Raw genomic sequence first — 19,633 nt, 5'->3', positions numbered from 1 at the left:
GGTTTGTTCCATGGCATCAAACAGTTTTAAGTGATGGTTTTGCCTTTGGTATTTTTAATCAGACTTGCTTAGGCCAGAAGGGCCTTCTAACAGGTCATCAAGCCCCATCCTCACGGACTGCAGCAGAGGGATTTTGTGCTCCATCTTCATCCCTCCTTTTGATGCCGACATGGTCCTTCATGGCCGCAGGGATGAAAGTAATCAGTTTTAAAAAGCTGCACAGTGTCTATATGAATGCTCTTGGCTCTTAACATCCACAAAACCTTTTACACAGACCAACCAGGTGCTGTATTATCTTCCTGCAGGGAGCTTAAAAATACGTGGCTTGTATGTACTTCTCAAACTTCAGGACTTAGGATCCACATGCAAATGAACTAATGGTGCCACACAGAGCCTCTTCCATGGTGTTATGGTGCATCCTTCTAATTGACAATGTAATCTGAGCTCCATCTCAGTATTATTCTACATCCCACGACTGCCACAACTCAGATGAGCCTGCTTTTGTGCATCATCCTGTACATACTCAAGAATTTCCCATCTGTGCTTTCTCTGGTGACCACAAGTGCAAGTCTAACCACCCTCAGTATTTCCCAAACTTTTGGCAATGCTGGTGGTCAGACGAACGCAGTGTTATTAGGGTAAGCCATAACCATGGGCAGAAATCCAACCCCAGTTCCTAGTCATGCCAAAAGTAACCTCAGATTGCACTCTTAATCTAAGACACCACCACAGGAAAAAGCAAGTACTTACAAAAGATTTCCACTCAGAAGCCTCTGCAGCCGAAACACCGTACAGTGCATGGCAGCGCACTGGTTGTTGCCAGCATCTCTCATGCATGCACTTAGCAGACCCAAATGAAAAGCCAAGAAGGAAAAAGGATATCTGAACCTCCCTCCTTGGGCTGCTCATGGAAAAACAAAGCCTTCTGCATTATTAAAGAGCTCCAACTACCTGCAATGCAAGTATGGTGGCTCCAGCCTGTAGGCCTGCTATTCCTTTTTTAATTACGCAATTGAGGAGACCTTCTTTAGAGCAGAAGTGAAAAGCATACTTGGCCTGCTTACAGTGTAAAACCACCTTCACATTAATGTGGTTTTCCTGAGTGCCATCATCTTGGGGATAAACTGTACAGCTGAGAAGGAATTCACACAAGCTAGTTTTTAGCTTTGTGAACATACCTGCCTCAGGATCACTTCCTCATCTTGGTTCATTTGGGATTTTTGCAAGTGATTAGTGATTTTGAGGTGCCTCAGTTTTTGGCCGTTCAACTTTAAATACCTTAAAGAGGCCTGGTTTTCAGCCTATGCTGGGCACACACCATCTGAAAATCCAGGCCCCTTCAGATTTCTCGAAAGTCAATTAAAAAAAAAAAAAAGATATCCACATTGAGTCACCTTTAAAACCACTGGCTTTTTGTTCTACTTGTTTCACTGCAAAGCATCACTTCTGTGCACAGACAGATAAACAGTGATGTTCTAGGTGTGCCTCCCACAAAGACATTTCCACAAAGAATTCCTTGCTATCTTCATACAGTTACCTTCATATTGCATGCCAACTCCATCAGCTTTTTTGCATTTTCCTCTGAGCGGTACCTCTTGGGCAGCTGTACACGGAAGAACTTTAAAGCTCCTTCGAAGTCAGTCAGTAAAAGATCATCCTTGGTAGTCTAAAAACATACAGACAAAAAATATTTGCAAAGCAGATTCTGTGAAACCACTCCAGAGACAGATCAAACAACAGCTATTCTGCCAAGCTCCCAGGAAAGTCTCTCATAACTTTTTGCAAACAATTTTTTTATTTTCACTTGCACACTACAACATCTTTTCCACAGGTGACCCAGCCCGGCAGCAAATCACACCCATCAGCAATGAGCGAGACACAGGAAGGGTTATTTAGAACATTTTTGTAACAGGCAGTCTAATTATCAAGGCAGCACATAATAATATATGAAATGAAAAAAACATTCAAGTGGATACTCACTTTTAATAATCCCAGTGCAACATTAAAAATAACACTTATACCCTGAAGAGACAGAATAAGAAAAAAAAAGCAAATCAATATTTACAAGCTTAAGTTTCTTCCCACACCGTATCAATTTTGGTTTTTTTATTTGTCCCAGCATAAAAGTGGATCCAGAAGCTTCAGAGACCCAAAGAATAAGCCTACCCACAAGAAGACACGACTCCTTGGTGCTTAGCACTATGCAGAGAGCAGCAGGAGGTGCATCAAGAGAGCCTCCAACCACTTGTGGTCTGCTGGAGAGACGAGTTGCTCCAAACTTCCATTTTATTTATTTTCAGTGTAATACTAAATAAAGATTATTTTATGAAAACTATCTAACTGGACTGGGAGAGCCCAGAGGAGGACCCATTCATTTAACAACACAAAACAGTAGTTACCAGCAACATAGCCACAGGACCCTCCAAAAGCTGCTGTAATGTATTAGCTGGCAGGTAGCTGGCTTACTATCCTAAGCAAATGCGGTGCTATGTCACATGCTATATTCTGTGCTGCTGCAGGAGAGTCCCTGGCTAAAGGCGTCATAAGTCACATGAGCAGTGCAGTGTCTTTCACTTGCCTAAAATACACCCAGAAAAATAGGCTAAAAGGAGAAGACAAGACAGCTTTCTGCTGCCAACTCACGAAAGGCACAACCTCAGTACAAAACCCTGTAAGCCCCCCTGGGGAGTGAATGTGTGAAGATAATATATTAAATTCAGTGAGAAATTTCTTTTTTTAATTTAGGTGAAGTTGCCGATGCGTTTTAAGCCTGTTGTGCCAGGGTGTGCAAGAAACCAGACCTCATTTCACAGACCAGATCCAACTTGACATGGTGCCTGGAAAAACCACATGGCACTCCCCTTCCCTTTTATGTTTTCTGAAGAATGGATTTGGCTACCTGTCAGGAATTGTGTTCTTCCATCACTACACAACTCAGTAGCAAAACAGCACTGCTACCATCCTAGCATCCAATGATAAAGATGAAAAAAAGTGCTCAGGGCCAACCAACAGCTCCTCTTATCCGCTATCAGTATCAAACCAGCTGGCTGATAAGATACAAAAAGGGAAGATTTCCAATCTCTAATGGAAATCTATCATCACTATCTGCAGTCTACACAGCAAGGCACTCGAGTTCTTTTCCGCCCACAGAGGGAAGGCTGCTTAACATTTCAATATACCGACTTCCTGAAAAGGCTGGATTCAAAATGCAGAAACTAATGATTGCTTTGGTTTATTTAAATAGATACTTGTTTTCTGCCTGACCTTGAATTACTCACTCCACTGATAACCTGCATATAAAACATTTCATGTCTGTAGAACAGAAGAGACAACATCAACATCGGCTGCCCTTTTTCCTACTACAGCAAATAAACTTTTGAAGTCAAACACCAGAGATGAAAAGACAACTGCTAAATCCTCCCCAGGTGTTAGGATCTGCTCTGACATAACAAATAGCTTAGGACCTATAAGCAAATCAAAATGAATCAAAAAGGAAAGCCCTTCCTCTGCCATTAAAGCTGCTCATTGAGATATTTAATCCCAAGGGACACAGAAGTTTTTCAGATACCAGCTTATGAAAAAAATACTATAAATTTTTCCAGGGGGTTGGAAAGAAAGTCAGACAAGGGCAAAAGCATTCAAGATCAGAAAAATTCCCCATCCTGAAACCTGCTAAATGCCTGCAGCCTCCTCAAGGGACTTCACATAGTAACAGTTGAAATTTTCATTTTCTAAATTATGCACAATGAAAAATTCTGGCCAACAATTTAAACGCACACACACATTTCAAGTTGTCCTCCCTACTTCAGTGCTTAATACTAGATCATTTACAGATTCTCTTTTATTCACCAAGATTATGTAAAATGGACTCACAGATCAATGCAAGAGGATCTGGCAGCTACATGTCCCTTCTGCATCCATATCTTTCAGAGCTCCACTAATACTACTGAATAGGGCTTGGATTTTTCCTCCATCCTTGATCCCTTTGGATTTTGTTTTTAACAGCAACAAATTAAGACCAGATCTGCTGCTATGGCTTCTAAGAACAACTACATGAATAAATGCTGCAACAGTGAGATTCTGACATTGGTATTAAATGAATTCTGAGTAAAATTTAGAAAGCACCTGGTATGGAGAAAGGGTGACTGACTTGGGAATCGCACGCTAACTTCCCTATTGCACTTCATTTCTGAGAGTGAAGGTTTTCTTAAAAATACTTGATTATGATAGCCCCTTCTTCTCAACACTGCAACACACCTTCCAAACACGGCATCATTACAAATGCAACCAGGACACAAGGGAATGCTCAGAATGCGAATGCTGCATTTTCCTGTTTTGGCTGTACTATTGTCACCTGTTTCACTCCTTTAAAACTATAATAAAACCCTTTTATATGACTTGTTTAATAATTTTGGGGCATGTGTGTGTGTTTCTAAACAAACGGCGCTGATTTGGCAGATGCCATCTGTTGCTTTTTATTACACTGGTGTGTAAGCAAAGCAAGCAGCAGGTTCCTGAGCAACGCCACTACGTGGAGAGCAACACAATGACCAGAAGATTTACAAGTGCCACAACCTTTAGATGACATGACTGCTGCAGCACCTTGCTACTTCATGCAAATATCTGGGAGATGCACCAAAAAAAAAAAAAAAAAAAAAAATCCAAAAAAAAAAAATCCAAAAAAAAAAAAATCAATGCTTTCTGGCAATCAGAAAGCAAGCGAAAAAAATGAATATCCCCAGGCACATTGCTCTGCAAAACGTATGCCATTCACTTATGTTGACATACATAGTTTAGACTCAGTTTATATTATTTGCCAGAATACTGCTCAGTACAATGCTATATAAAAAAAGACTAAGGACTAATACATTATCTCAGTATAAAAGAATTTTGCCTCAAAATACACACTAAGCAGCAGAATGAAACAGTTCAGCTTCTGAGGGGGCAGAGTTATCAGGGCTGTCAAGATACCCACATGAGAATTAGGAAGAACTAAAAGCAGCAGTCGTCAGTGCTCTAGGACATTTTAAACTTGTATATAGGTATGACAACTTTTTTGTTGCTGTTAAATGCTACATCTAAAAATCTAGGAACACAATCATATGATCCATGGTAACAAGAGTCCTTTATGTAAGATATCACAAGATCAACCCTCTGTGCCCTGTAACTAATGCATGGAATTATAGAGCTCACACAGTACTCTACTAAGAATAAGTAGTAATAATCTGAAAAAAGAAACCCATAATCCAATGATGTAACATCTTAAAAATGCTGAAAAACACTTACAAGGCAGAGATGCCTTTTATGTCATTGCTTACATTTTTGTATTGGAAGTTATATTTGAAGCGTCAGTTGTCCAGCTTTCTCAGATCAAATACAGACTGTAGTTACACTTGGTACAGAGAGTGTGTACAAAGCTATACAGTTGTACGTGACGTACCTCACATAACAGCAAGTCGATAATATGGAAGACCATGTACAGAGGGAATTTTGCAGTGAAAAGGGTAAGAAACCACTGGGAAGCATACATGTGGGCTTCAAGACTGATGTCCAGAAAGTGGTTGTAGAGGTCAGGAATATACTCCTAAAAAACAGCACGTGTTAAGTTTGGCTTAAAAGCAGAGTTGAACAGCATGCTTACAGTTCTCAGAGCTATGAGAGCCTGGCACAATACAAGATGTAAGTTTGGCCTACTATATCCTAGTAGGAGCAAGTGAAATAATTATGCTAAAAGAAGTTTCTTCTCTGAAACCATATTGATGCCTGGTTGCCCTCTACCTCAACAACGGGTGTAATACTAGTATTTGAAAACTGTTCACCTGCATAAGCAAAATCTGGCTCCCAAGCCACTAAATGCATCTCCAGTTTGGCAAACCTTGACCCATTTCCCCAGAGGTCACCGGGGTGCTTACCTGCATGAGGCGCTCCAGCTGGTAAAATTTGCAGTGCAAGTCTTCAAAGTTTTGTTTGAAAAGTTCCCTGAGTCCATAGTCAAACATGATTTTGACCAGAACACTAAAAGCCTGTTCTTCAGGCATCTGTCAGATAGGACAAAAACGTGTCAACATGTTAAAACAAGTATTATTCTATTTCCTTCCTTTGGGTTGCTGTTACTCCCACAACACCAAGTCAGATCTGAGCAAGGATCTAGTCACCTAACTCCCTTTAAAACGCATGGGGTCAGATTTTTAATAGTAGATAAAAATATGAACAAGTGCCATCACAACTGAAATGAGACAGTATTTCATGCCTAAGAAGTAAGACAAATCCCGCATAATTCTGCAAAATTGACATTTCCAACTAGAAACACACTTTTCAACCATTGAGTTGTACAGTATTTCTGCATCCTGCTGCTGTTATCCCTAATTAGGCCGACAGCTTCAAAACCAAACCCAAATTCTACCATTTCTCAATATACTTCAGTCACTTCCCAAGCATAATCAGCTACCACAGGTAAGATGCAAATATTTTTGCAGAATTACTGCAAAATGATGAACAATAACTTTTTTTTTAAGTTTGCTTTTTAAAATACCATTATTAAATGTTGATTTGCTCAGACGGTTGCAAAGACAGGTCAGTTATTACTACCCAGAGTTGAGCTTTGTCAGGTCTCTGCATCGGTTTGGGACAGACACTTTCCTCTCCCTCTCCTGTCAGCAGCTGAAGACAAACATCATGGCTTGTCAATACACGCACATCTTTCCTTGGTGCCACAGATCAGTTCTGATCTCTCCACAGCAGCAGAGACAGATGCCTCAGGTCAATCACTGCTTCATGTAAAGGCCAGAACATCTAACATGCGCTCTATTATCCACAGGTGAAGCCTGTAAACTAAAAAAATTCCAGAAATGCTCCAGTACTGGTAGCGAGGGACTTGCAGAAACTAGATTTCCTCTGCTGTAACATTACCTCTTATTACACAGGGACTGCACACCAGTATTTCATCCGAGAAAACACAGCCTAGAAGTCTTATCACAGCCCCTCAGAGTCACACTCCAAAGACTGACTCTGAGGAGGGGCAAAATGAAAAAACAAGAAGCAAACACTGGAATGCAATTTGCACCTTTGGTTCTCAAAAGCAACAATTATCAGTAAAGAATAAGTGCTACAAAAATGATGAATGGTTTGTTCTTGGGTCTGTGAGGCTCTACTCAAATGGGAGCCAAAAGAATGGACAGCTGGCAATTAGCACCAGAAAGAGAAAGAGAGACACACACACATCTATTAGTAAGAAAAAGTTTGGTTCAACTACTGCTGAAAGAAGGAAAGGGAAATATATATATATATAAATAAACCATCTATTCCTGGTTTGGTTTAGAAGATAGTTGCAGAATTATTCTCCCCATCAGTTACATGGTTCTGTTGACAGATTACACAGAACCAAAAGTACTGGTTAGATATTTTCAGCCCATTAGACTTTTATTTAGAGAGAGTAGTTTTAAATATCTTTCTATAATTGCCATAGATTCACAACACATTAGGAAAACAATTCTCTGAAACCCAGTTTGACAGATGCACAGATGTCTTTAAATTTAGTTCTGCAAGGCAGCAGCACTCGCTCACAGCTGCCTGGGGGGGAAAAAAAAAAATCACAAAATCCTACTGGGCTTCAAAACTCTGCTCAGTTTCTGCTAGCAGTGTACCAAAAAAAAAAGCCCGAAAACCAAAAACCAACCAACCAAGCTCCTGATGAAGAAGCAGGAGGCCTTAGAGACTGGATAAAAATAACTGGGTGCTGCCAAAATGTGCAATTTTCACAGGTGTTTTCCAGCCAGAAGTAAACTTCAAAACTTTCCACCTAAATTCACAGTAAGCATGAAGCAGAGAGCACCTTCCATAGGTTCCAGGGTGATTAGCAGGAAGTTACTACGCTGAGCACAAATGTAACTAGCAACTAAAGCACGCCTTTAATATCTTCTAAGATCCAAATCTCTTTCCACCTTTGATTATTCTCTAACATCTAAAACCATAAAACACAAAGCATCTAAAGGAGGACACTGCAATATTCAAGCCACTAAGATGTAATGAGCTCACATTCTACCAACATGCTGCAAAACATCCTCTGTTGAATCTAAGACCTCTAGCAAAATCTGTGCGTACTTTCAGTCAACAAATAAAGAACTGTTCTAAAAAGCTTAACATTTAGTCTGAGATGCCCAACAGGAGCCTTTGCAGGGAGTTCCTGTATACGGCCTCCCTCAAATTCCAGGGTCACTTGTACCTAGGTAAACTTAAGTAAACTGCTTTTGGTTATCTCATTTAAATTAAACTAAGACTAGAAATAGACATTGCTCAATGAAGCAGATCAGCTGTGCCACGATATGTCCTGGCACAGATGACCCGCTTTGAAATGCATGTTGCCTGTTGTCCTGCCCATTGAATTTGTGGGGACAACAGGAGACGAGTTTCCTCCTTGCAGAGATGTGCCCCTGGCAATCTCCAAGGTTCCCGGAGATTACCAGGGATGAATCTCTGGAAGCAGGAAACTTGGACTTTCCCTGTTTCCCAAGATGAGCCAGGGAGATCCCAGGGACATCTCTGGAAGCAGGGAAAGCTGGGACACTCCAGGGCAGCATGCGGCCGTGGGGCCCAGTATGCAGCATGTGGCCCCAGGCCTAGGGCTGCCAAATCAGCTAATTGGCTCTCCCCAAGTTTGAGGGGCCTAATCCTGCACAGGAATTCACAAGGCGCACAGGACTGGGGTCCTCAAGCCCAGGGGACTCCTTACTGGGGTGGCAGGACAGTGCGGGCAGCCCACGCTCCCCCACCATAAAGCAGTCATATGTGGCAATGAAGAGGCACATTTAATTATTGCCTTTTGTCACAGCCACCCTGTGGCACAACGCAAAGTATGGATGTCTATTTGCTATCGCTCTGTGCCTCCGTAACAGTTTTTGTGGCAGCACAAAAAGTGATGGACGGCAACATCTGTTTTCACCCTAAGATAGTTGGGAGCTGGAGAGAAGCTAGCAGAACCAAAAAGAAGAGCGTGCCGACCACAAGGCTGCACTACAACTGAAACAGAACAAGGTCGTCTTTCCTCTAATGTCAGAGTTATTGACAATTAAGCAGTTAAGTAACCAAATCTGCGGTTCACTACACCAGAAGCCCGAGTTCATTTGAAATTAGTTCTGGAGAAACATAAGCACTACTTTTGTCTGGGGATTAAAACAAGTAGGAAAGGAAAAAAACAAAACAACTTACATGCAGAAGCAGCACAGCAGCAAGAAATGACTGGCCTTGACAATAGCCAATCTCTTCATCGTAGACAGAATAGGCCTGAAAAAAAGAATAGGGCGTTTAAAACAGGCTCTTTCCCTGAAGCAGAACTGTATGAGGACACGGCTGATTGCTCTATTCAGCAGTGCCAAGGGGCTGACAAACCGTTAGTCATGACTCAACTGGCCTTGCAGAAGGAGGTTTAGCTGCCCAGAGATTAACCAAAAAACAAATTGTGGCCTTCAAAACAATCAGTGGTAATGCAGAGACCAGGGTGGTTGCTGGGTGCCGGACTCTTTTCAGCTATTTAGTCACACTTACTCCTACGTTCCATGTCAGCATCTATAGAGCCCCCATTCCAGTAACATCTTCAACAAGACTTATTTTATATTCCTTGGTATAGAGATGGACTTTAACTTGTCAATTAAAAATCATATGAAGCAGTTTCTCCACAACTGCGTGTTCAGCTGTTCAGTAATTTTACCTATTTACACCCTTTGTTGGGACAGAGGGAAGGAGAGAAGCCCCTTTTTAAATGGAACAGACTACAATCAATCCTGTTTTACCTCTCTTGTACTATAGTATAAAGGTGCTTATGTTCTAAAGCTGGTCTGATGAAAGATATCACATTTACCCAAGAACCTTGTCTGCCTACGTTTTCAAACAGTAGCAGGGACTCCTCTTGCACAAGATAGATACCAGGGCAACATGCTCAGCCAGCCCATGTGAAACAGAGCTGCCAGCTGACTCAAGGACACATCTGAAACCCCACTTGAAAAAGAAGAGCCACAGAAACAGCTGCCAATATTCTGTACACAGCCCAGCTGGGCTTTAACATGGATAGAAAGCCAGTCATCAAACAGACTTTGGCTGAGAAGTGATAATGAAGGGTACATGACTGAAGAGCATGTTAGAGAGACAATCACTTCAAGCTTGCTTACAAGATAAAAACCACATTAAAAGCCCAGAGAGCAATAAGGGAACAAAGAGGAATTTAATAACAACCCTGAAATCAGGGAAAAGTTGTGAAAGGTTTCACTCCTGTTCTTAACCTCAGTCTTGGGCAGAACTCTCTAGGACATACAGCTGTGAAACGGAGCAGAGAAGCCATTAAGCTCAGATTGGTGTAATTAAAAGAATGATGTTTACAAAGCATCTCTTTAAGGAAATTTGAGATTTTGGGTGCTATTTCTAATTACCATGTTCAAGCAGGGATTCCGTGGCAGAGAAAACCTTTTAATTGGTTACCAAGTCTTGATTTCAATACTAATGAAATGCAAAGACGTTCCCCTCTGCCTAGGACTGTCCCCTGTGAAAACCTCATCATATTTAAACACTATTATAAAGGAAGGAATTGATGTGCCAGGAATCTGAGCTTCAGCATACAAAAACCGTCTCCCGAGGGGAAGAACACATGAAGGGTTTCTAAATGCAGAATCAAAGTGCTGGAAGCTTGAGACACTCTAGTCAAATGAGGTAATTGGATCAAACAGAAAACAGTCATTTTTACCTGCTAATTATCTTCTGCATTTTAATCAGCGACTTAAATGTGTGCCTGTTGCTTTATAATGCTAATGAGGGATGCATAATTATCTTCAGCTTTACAGACACCTAGGTCCTTTCCTAGACCTTTGCTTTCTGTCAGACTAGCTAACTTATATCAAAGTTCCACAAGATCATTAACTGTATTCCAAGAATACATTTTAAACAAAATATGGTTTAACTTAGTGTTTTCAGGGTTGTCTTTAATTTGTGGATGTGATGGACAGAAAGATAGTCACCTACACGAGCCTTTGATCGAATAACAGCAAAAATACAATACCTATACTGGGCAAAAATGTTTGCAGCATTTATATGTTTAGAGAAACCTAAACATTTTTGTGAGGAACAAGAACTAGATTTTCATCACCAAATCTGACGTTTATTCTTCACCTGCAGCTTTTTTTCCTTCAGTGTGCTATTAACTCCTCAGATCACACAGACTGATATTCTCTTATAAAAGTACAGGTCTAACAAGCACTGGCCAGACGCTGCCTCATCTCATGCACCTTAGACCTGGCCAGTAGCTCCTTTGCTCTTTTTGTACTGGACCTCCCTAGATTGATGCGTCCTAAGCTTTACTTTAAGCAGCTCTGTTCAACCTCTGCCTTTACATTCCTTTCTTCAGCAGAAACTGTCCATTGTAAGAAGTGAACTGGTGATTGACTTATTCTTATGCATCTCAAAAGAAACAGAAAACTCCAATAATTTTAGCATGGGAAAGAGAAAAGAAAAGAAAAAAATGCAAAGCTGTCAACTCAGTGAGTTCATCTCAGATTCTTGGTCACTGCTTCTCATTGAAGCACAGGCCCCTGGCCACACAAAGCATTGCATCCCTCAGTTGGCACAGTGCTAGGTGAACAATTTCTCTCTTTGTCCAGTCTTACCTGTATGCTGGCCACCAAGGACACTAATACCCAATGCAACAGTGGTTTTGGTGTCAGGACTACAACCAGGTTATTTCATAGAAGCTAGGACAACCCTCAGACCACAACCACTTTTTGATTCAACAGTGCTTATTGAAAGACTAAGCAATAACCCAACACAGCAAATTTAAATCCAACCATGGAGAGATATTCTCTTTAAGTATTGTTAATCCACAAAATATCCTGGTCAAAGATTGCTGCCCAAGAAGCTGTGAAATACCTTGCATATTTTGTACAAGGAGTCCTGGCCATCTCCCCCAGTATCCTTAAAGTAATCGTGAGCTGGGAACGTGCGATTGATGTCTCGAGTGATAGCACTGTCCTGGGGAGACTCCTGTTGAAAACAAGAGTGTGAGAGATTAATGGTACATCAGAAAGAGTTGCAGGCTTAAAAAAATAAAAACAGTGTTGGTTACCGTATGTTGGGACCAAGGGTCAACAGAAAAGTAACGTATGCTGCGCACTGCAGCGGAAACAACAAAATGAAACACTGGCTTGGGGAAAACTGCCTGTTACATGACAGCTGTGGATCATGATCTTGTGAGATCTCATAACATGAGCACATTTAGGGGACGGTCAACACTGAGCTGGGGGACTGCCCCAGCAGATGTGAAGCGCTGCAGGATGCGGTAGCGAGCCTTCAGAAGCCAGAAATCTTCCCTCTGAAGATGCCCTGACCCAAGTGCCACTAGCCAAATTCCACTTCATTTTTGCTACATGAAAAGTGTCGGTTAAACAAATTCAGGAAACTGCATTTGCTACTCCACCATTTTGGCTGGAGCAGGCAAGCCTAGGGAGACCACGTGAACTGACCTATGCAATCGTATCCCTTGTAAGAGCCTAGACCCATGAAGATGAACTTGCTTCTACTCTGTGTGCAGCACAGGCTGGGGATGGCACCTGCTCACACTCCCAAATTTCCATCAGTCTCTCCCCAGAGCAATAGGACCAGCACTCCTGGGATAGCTTTGATCTCTCCCAGCTCACCTTGCAAACCACTGCACTGTAAAGGTTTAAGTCGGAGCAAACAGTACTGCAAGGAAAGCTGAATATCTTTTGCAAACAAGGAAACAGTGCAAAAAGAACTTTGAAGTTATGGGGGATTGGCAACTTGTGCATTTCAATGAGTTAAGAGGTCATTACAAACGGGTCATAAATTACACAGCTTTGCTCAGTACAGAAAGTGATGGTAAGGACCTGTTCCCTCTGCCCACCCTCCCACCCCTTGTTTTTAAAAAGAAACATACACACCCGGTGATGACGGGATTAAGCAAAATGATGGAGAAAGAGGTTGGAAATACAGTTGCCCAAAGAGAATTCCCAAATTGCCAAATCTTTAGATATGAAGCTTGTCTTGCAATGGAAGCCAACATGACTTGGAAGGCCAGGCAGCTGGCAGTGCATAGAGGGAACGGACAAAAAGCACCCACAGCATAAAGGCAGACCAGGTTCTTTGGGTGAATCTGGTATCATTTATTAGACCTCAGCCTGACGAACGGTTTTTAAACCTGAAAGCTTGCTAAGAAAAATGTTTCCAACTATTTAAGTTGGTTTAATAAATATCAGATTCACCCAAAGAACCTTGTCTGCTTATGTCCTTAGACCAACACAGCCACAACCTACACCCCAGAGGATAAATGCATTCATCTCAGTTGTGCAATCTAACCATGCACAGTGATTGCATTATGAGAATCACTCACTCAAGCTATCTTAAAAATGCTTTAAAAATGTTTCAACCACACAATGAGCTATGGGCAGTTTTAGTCTTACTCCTGAATCTGGACTGATGGCTCATACTGATCTGAGAAACTGCCCAAAATCTCAGAGATTGATTTGAACTCAGATTTTAAAAGTAAGACAGTTGCTAACAGTGACAAATTTTCTTTTTGAGTACCTTTAAGCAAGTTTCTCTTGCTGAAATAACAGGTCAACTAGATGAGAGGACTAAAGTTAAAATGCACTGAAAGAAAGGAAGTGTAACAAGAGGAGCTCCCTGTGGCTTTCCCCACACACTCGTGTGTACTGCATTTCTGCAGTCTTCTCACCAAAATGAGTACGCTGCTCCAAAGCTCCAGTGGTCTCTCTGCAGCCTGTGGCAAGACACCTCAGCAATTCAATTGTGAATAAAACCAGCTAAATAGATACAGAAAGACTTGTTCTCAGTTGATTTCCCTTTGACTATAATTACAGTCTCTCATTTCTGTAGTGGCATGAGGGCCTTCTTAGGCAGCTAGAGAGAATCAAAGATGATCAGAAGACAGACAGTCAAATTTATTAGGCAACTTGTGCTACTGAGAGCTTCAGGTGCTGACATGAGGTAGCTTCTGTGGCAGTGACTGGGTGTGCAATTAAAAGGTTGGGTCGTCTTCACTTTTACTATGGATCACCATTTCCTGTGCAAGCGGTGTGCATAAGGGTGCGCTGTGAAGCCACACCAGAACACAGTGCAAGTGTTGTACGCTTCCCAAGAGGATACATAAAATAACTGTTTTTGCTCAACACCAAACGCACATCAGGAGCCTTGATTATAAACATGTGGACGTGCCATGTGTCACATCCTTGCCTAGAGTGACAGTGTTTAAGGATGCTTGCACCTGGGAGTCTGCATGTGAACTAGACATGTATAATAGGTGGTATAATCAGCCTTACACATAATGCATTAAATCGGAGATTTTACTTGCTTCTTTGCTCTGGAAAATGCCATTGGTAACAAATGAGGACACATTTTTATTCTGCGTTTGATCTTCCCTTGTGATTTTAATCCAGATTTAACAGTCTTCTCCATGGCTGGCCACAGACATTTCATTATAAAGGCATTAAACTGCAATTAGAATCAAGTTATTGGGATGTCTTGGAAATGATCAAGTATAGTAAGACACTGCAATTTGTTAACAATACAGCATGTCTAAGAAGTCTATCCCATTATGAAGAAAGCAGAAGCAACCATATTGCAACACTGAAGTAACTGAATATAGGAATAAGCTTTTTGAAGTTAATGCAAACAAGCAAGCTAACATAGGCCTTTAATGACTAATTTGTAGGGGAGGCAGAGTACACAAACACGTAGGCGTATGAAACGAAACCTATTGATCTTATTTGTGTACTAAAGTGTGTGAAGCATCAAGTAATAATAAATAGCTGTTCTGTAAAAACACAGATTCCATGAAAATGGACGCTGATTCTGGTATCGAACAGATACTGCTTCTGTCTTCAGCTTTGCCTGTAGCTTGCTGCAGTGACAGAGCAGTAAGACTGTGGAAGTAAGGCTGGGTCTCAAGAAGGGAACAAGCCTGCCTTTGAAGACATGTATTAAATACTGGGTTAGAAAATGATGCTAGGACTTTCAAGCAGTAATTTCCTCTGCTGTTAAAGAAGTGGAATCAGGCTGAGCTGGACTTTCCCCAGCTCTGCGTGACTGTTCAGCACTAGACTCCTATGTTTTGGTGCAATTCTTCAAGTATCTCTAAAGCTGGTTCCAAGCTGCTGGAACACAGTTTGGGGAGAGAAAAATATACGGAAGTGATAAGGTTTTAAAAATATTTTTCAAAACATGGCTTTGAAAAACGGCCATTAGGACAAACTGCTGCTGTTCCAGCATTGTGTAACCTTTTCTTTACTCCTATTTTTATACCTTGCTGTGAGAATTGGCTCACTGGACAATTTCTCATGCTTTCAGGGCACTGGGAACTGAAGGAAACCCTTCTGAGCACACGCCCTTCGCAAACTGGAATTGAAAAATAGAAAGCTAAGAATGACAGGAAGAAAAAGAAAGTAATAAAGAAAAGCAAGTGGAAAACTGCCATGAGAACTGAATCAAGTGTAGTAAAAGATTAAAATTCCCATAACAGCTCAATACATTGACTAACAAAAGGAGAAAAGTTTGGGACCTGATACAAAACCACTCTCCCTTTTCTTCTGAAATGCATTTTTTAATGTATTTATTTTTTAAGTGGATGAGTCAATGATTTCTCAGGCATTTTAAAAACAAAATAATCTACTACTGACATCAATACCTGATCTAGCAAATTACAGAATGATCTACTGTACTCGCTCACACACAAAAAAATAAATAAAAGTAAAAATAAAAAAAATACAGGAAGCTAGCTACCATTTTAGTGGATCTATCCACTTCCTGGATTGTGCTGAGATTTGACAGACACTTTGTTCACGCGTGCCCCTAAAATTAGCCTGTTTGCTAACAAACTAGATCTGGCAGGGAGGCTCCTGGCATTTGCAAAGGTATGTGTATGTAGTTAACAGTTGTCCAGAGAACGCAGGGGTGCAACAGGAGGAGCTCCTGCTACAATACAAGCACTCATCACCTGTAAGGTCTGCTATGCAGAAAGCATGCAGGACGCTGGACAAGCAATAGCTACCATCTCTTGCACACCTCAGCAGGCCTGGCTTATCTCTCCCAGCCCTAACACTGGGCTAGCAAACTAAGCAAGAGAAGCAGAGAACTAATGTTAATGCAAGGAGGAGGTTGTAATTTAAATAAATAGACAGATAGAATAAATAAAAGATGCAATAGGAAAGTGTCATGGGGCAGAGAAAGCACCTGATTCCCATTCTGGAAGAGGCCTCCCATCCAGCTGTTTGCACTGGAGGGGGCCAGGGGACATCGTTGCATGTCCTCAAGGAGGTACCGCAGGTAAAATATAGGAAGGAAAGTTAGGAAAGGACCTTTTTATGGGAAGAGAAACTTGGGGTCCTGTGAAAGCTCCACTGATGCTAAGGAACACTGAACTCCATCAGGCCTCCCTGAAATCCAACGTTCAGGTCTCCCGCGGCTTCTTTAAAGACTTTTGGAAGATGCAACAAGCTGATCTTTGGGGAAAGGGGAAGGGGGGCAGTCTTTACAGATCACATGAGAAGTAACGCACTATAACCTTCAGCAGGACAGGCACCCAGCCCTCTATGACCCCACAATTCATTTAGAAAAAAATATCCCTCCCTGGGGAACATGGAGGTTTTGAAACACGCAACACCCTGTACTTGACACCCTGAGAAAGCTGAAAGGGAAACATATGCAGAAAGACAGGTACAAGCTAAACAAGCTTGCCTGTACCCAGAACCAGCTGGACTTCAAAAAGGCACATTCTTTCTAACAGACACATTAAGAATAATGTGAGTTTTTTCAGAGGCTGGTAAGGAAAGTTATACACAGCGCTTTTCAGACTGCAAGAATGCAAACTATGTCAAATGACAGAAAACTAAATCTCTCTCTCTTACTTTGGACTTGACATCAAACCCTAGAAGCTCATTCACTGGAGTTAAATTACTTAACGTATGCAGTACACCAGGGATTTGACTTGTAAAACTTGCTCAAAGCAATACACCACGGGAACGTTCTGCTACTTGGTAGAAAATGTTTATTGTAGAAATACTGTTGCCCTGGAAACTGCTTTTTGGGAAAGGTCTGATCCTGTTGGACTTCCTTACAGGGTGCTATTTCTGATTGGGCACAATAATTAGCAAAGGAGGGAGCACAAATAGCCAATGGACAAATGAGACAGGAGGTACAGAACTTCAATTAACCAGAATGACGCAAGAGATGCCTGAAGTAGACAGAATCATGACATTAACCCAGAAATATTGGAGGGATCGCCAAGTGAGCAACATCAAGTCACCATGCTTAGATCCCCGCTGCACTGAGTCTGGCAAGAAGGTCACCACAATGCCGTTTAGCTCCTGACCTACAACTGTCCCCACAGCGGCATGAAAATCAAAACAAGCACAGGGGGAAGTGCTGAGACCATCAGGGGGACGGATCTGTACTAGTGACCACTGGGCAAAGATGTGTTTGGTGGGGTTTTTAGTTTTTTTGTTTGGTTTTTTTTTTATTTGGACCAAAGGGAAGCTCATATATGCCTACCCAGAGCAACACACGTACCCCCCGATTCAAAGGTTGCCATTGCCAACTGTGACAACCTGGGACCAACAAGCATCTGTTCCTCCCCAAGTTGACACCACGTTGATCCCATAACCAGAGTTGGAGAACTTCAGATTTAAAAGTTAAAAAATGATAAAAAGGGCAGGAACAAAAGTAGTTTGAGACAACAAAGCATAGCTAGCGCGTGGAACCCTCTAAGGGAGATATCCAGGTATCTGCCCAGTCTTTTATTTTCCTAAGAAAATTAAGATGAAATAAAACATAATTTAAAACCAGTAAATGTAACAAATAAATAGCAAATGGCAAAATTCTCTATTTAAATGTAATGCTCCAATACTAAAAAGAGAATTGCCATCGAGTATATTGCATATTCTAAATATCCCATATCATATTCACATTATATTTTATACTTTACATTTGCTTAAAGTTTTAAACCTCAGTGAAAAACAGATGCAGCAGTCATGATATGTTCATTTAAATGTCACATATGAAAGCAGATGGGACACCAAGTGGTGTGTTTGGTTTTTTTTTGGGGGGGGGGGGGGGGCGCTTATTTTTTTTATTTCATGCATGCAGTTGGAGGGTCATCAGAGAGGTGTTAAAACACATTATTAGCCAATATCATTTGAATGCAATGGACAAATGCAAAAATACTGCGGCGTACCTTGCTGATCTATCAACACAACTATTTTATTTGGTCTCCTTCAGCAGCTCTCTCAAGTTACAATTGCATTAAAAACAGAAAAGCTCCTGTGCCATCTATATTACAGTTATATTTTATTTGTGTTAAGCTATTTTAAAGTGCAAAGTTTGAGTTTCCTTTTGAATCTCTTTATCTAAATGCAGACTAAGAATTTGTGAATATTTATTAGTTTCTTGCAATCATACTCACCTGTTCTTTTGAAAAAAAGGAAGAAAACCCCATTTTCTGTGATGCATATCAGAGTTCAAATGCCTCCGCCTGAACACCAAAAGTCAAGATGATGGGAACCAGACCCCGATCCCCCCCGGACCTTGGATTTTCACTGCTACCTTACAAGGTTACTAGTCAAAGAGATGTCACTGCTTTTGCAAGGATTTTGTAACACAATCAGACAAGTTTAATATGAAGATGAGGATACCAAGGCCCATAAGCAGTCAGTGGTGTTATACATGCTACTCAGCCACTGCACTGGGCCCATGGCTTGTAGTCAGAACGCACAAGTAACAAACATGCAAAGAAAGAAGCAATTTAAATGCCAAATTCCAGACGTTTAAAAAAGGGACTGAAGAGAGTTAGTAGGAGAAACAGCAAACAGGCAACAGTGATGCCATCACGCACTGCTGGAAAGAAGTTATTTTGGACAGGCCTATACATTATAAATACATCCCAGAATACCAAAATGTTGCTGAATAACTATTTTGCTATGATCGCAATATTAGCAGCACACTCTTAAAACCGGTGCCAAGTTTATCTTGCTGTGTCCAAATTTAGCAGCACTCCCAAGATTCTTTCCTATAAAACACATTCTGGCTTTACATTGTACTCTACATTGAGCATACTCCTCGATTTGTCTTGGACTGCACCACTGCAGGATGCTTTTGTAAGAGAAATTACACCTGTTGCTGAGGATCTTAAGGCATATCATAGCAGCTTTCCAAGGAAGGTACTTGCTAATGAGAAATACTGTGGCCAGGGCACTACAGGAGGCATTTAGAACTAGCATATCCTAAACATTTAACTTGAGTGTTTTTCACAAAACTTCATTGAATACTTAACGTAAGTTGAAGTAAATTCAGAATGGGTGAATAGCTGCAATTTGATTTAATGCATCGATATTGTGCATTTTCAGTCCAAATATGGCAATACAGTGCAATTCTAAAAATAAAAGCAAATCCCTTGTGAAATCCAGCCCTTTAGCTGTGCTTGTTTCCTTTTAGGGCTCAAGTTTCCCACAGGAAAATTATAAAAGAAAAGTTTGGCAAAAATGTCATACATCATGTATGGAGAAAAGTATAAATACAAACTGCATGGTCAAGGTTTTTCTGCCTTTGGCAAGTACACATGAAATAGTCA

At 41.1% G+C, this 19,633-nt stretch overlaps 1 protein-coding gene across 3 annotated transcripts in view; it reads right to left on the bottom strand.

Moving 5' to 3' along the window:
* RABGAP1 (RAB GTPase activating protein 1) overlaps positions 1–19,633 on the bottom strand; it is a 91,180-nt gene that overhangs the window by 13,556 nt on the left and 57,991 nt on the right. For all 3 annotated transcript variants that reach the window (XM_006267253.4, XM_019475683.2, XM_014603777.3), the window contains 6 exons: positions 11,905–12,018; positions 9,205–9,279; positions 5,913–6,038; positions 5,441–5,584; positions 1,981–2,022; positions 1,538–1,666 (listed from right to left, as the gene is read on the bottom strand). In XM_006267253.4, coding sequence (XP_006267315.1) covers positions 1,538–1,666; positions 1,981–2,022; positions 5,441–5,584; positions 5,913–6,038; positions 9,205–9,279; positions 11,905–12,018 — 630 coding nt within the window. The remainder of the gene's footprint in view (positions 1–1,537; positions 1,667–1,980; positions 2,023–5,440; positions 5,585–5,912; positions 6,039–9,204; positions 9,280–11,904; positions 12,019–19,633) is intronic.

Source organism: Alligator mississippiensis, chromosome 12, assembly GCF_030867095.1.
Source record: "Alligator mississippiensis isolate rAllMis1 chromosome 12, rAllMis1, whole genome shotgun sequence".
NCBI lineage: Eukaryota > Metazoa > Chordata > Crocodylia > Alligatoridae > Alligator > Alligator mississippiensis.
Note: the sequence above shows the minus strand (reverse complement) of the source record. Positions and strands in the feature narration are given on the sequence as shown.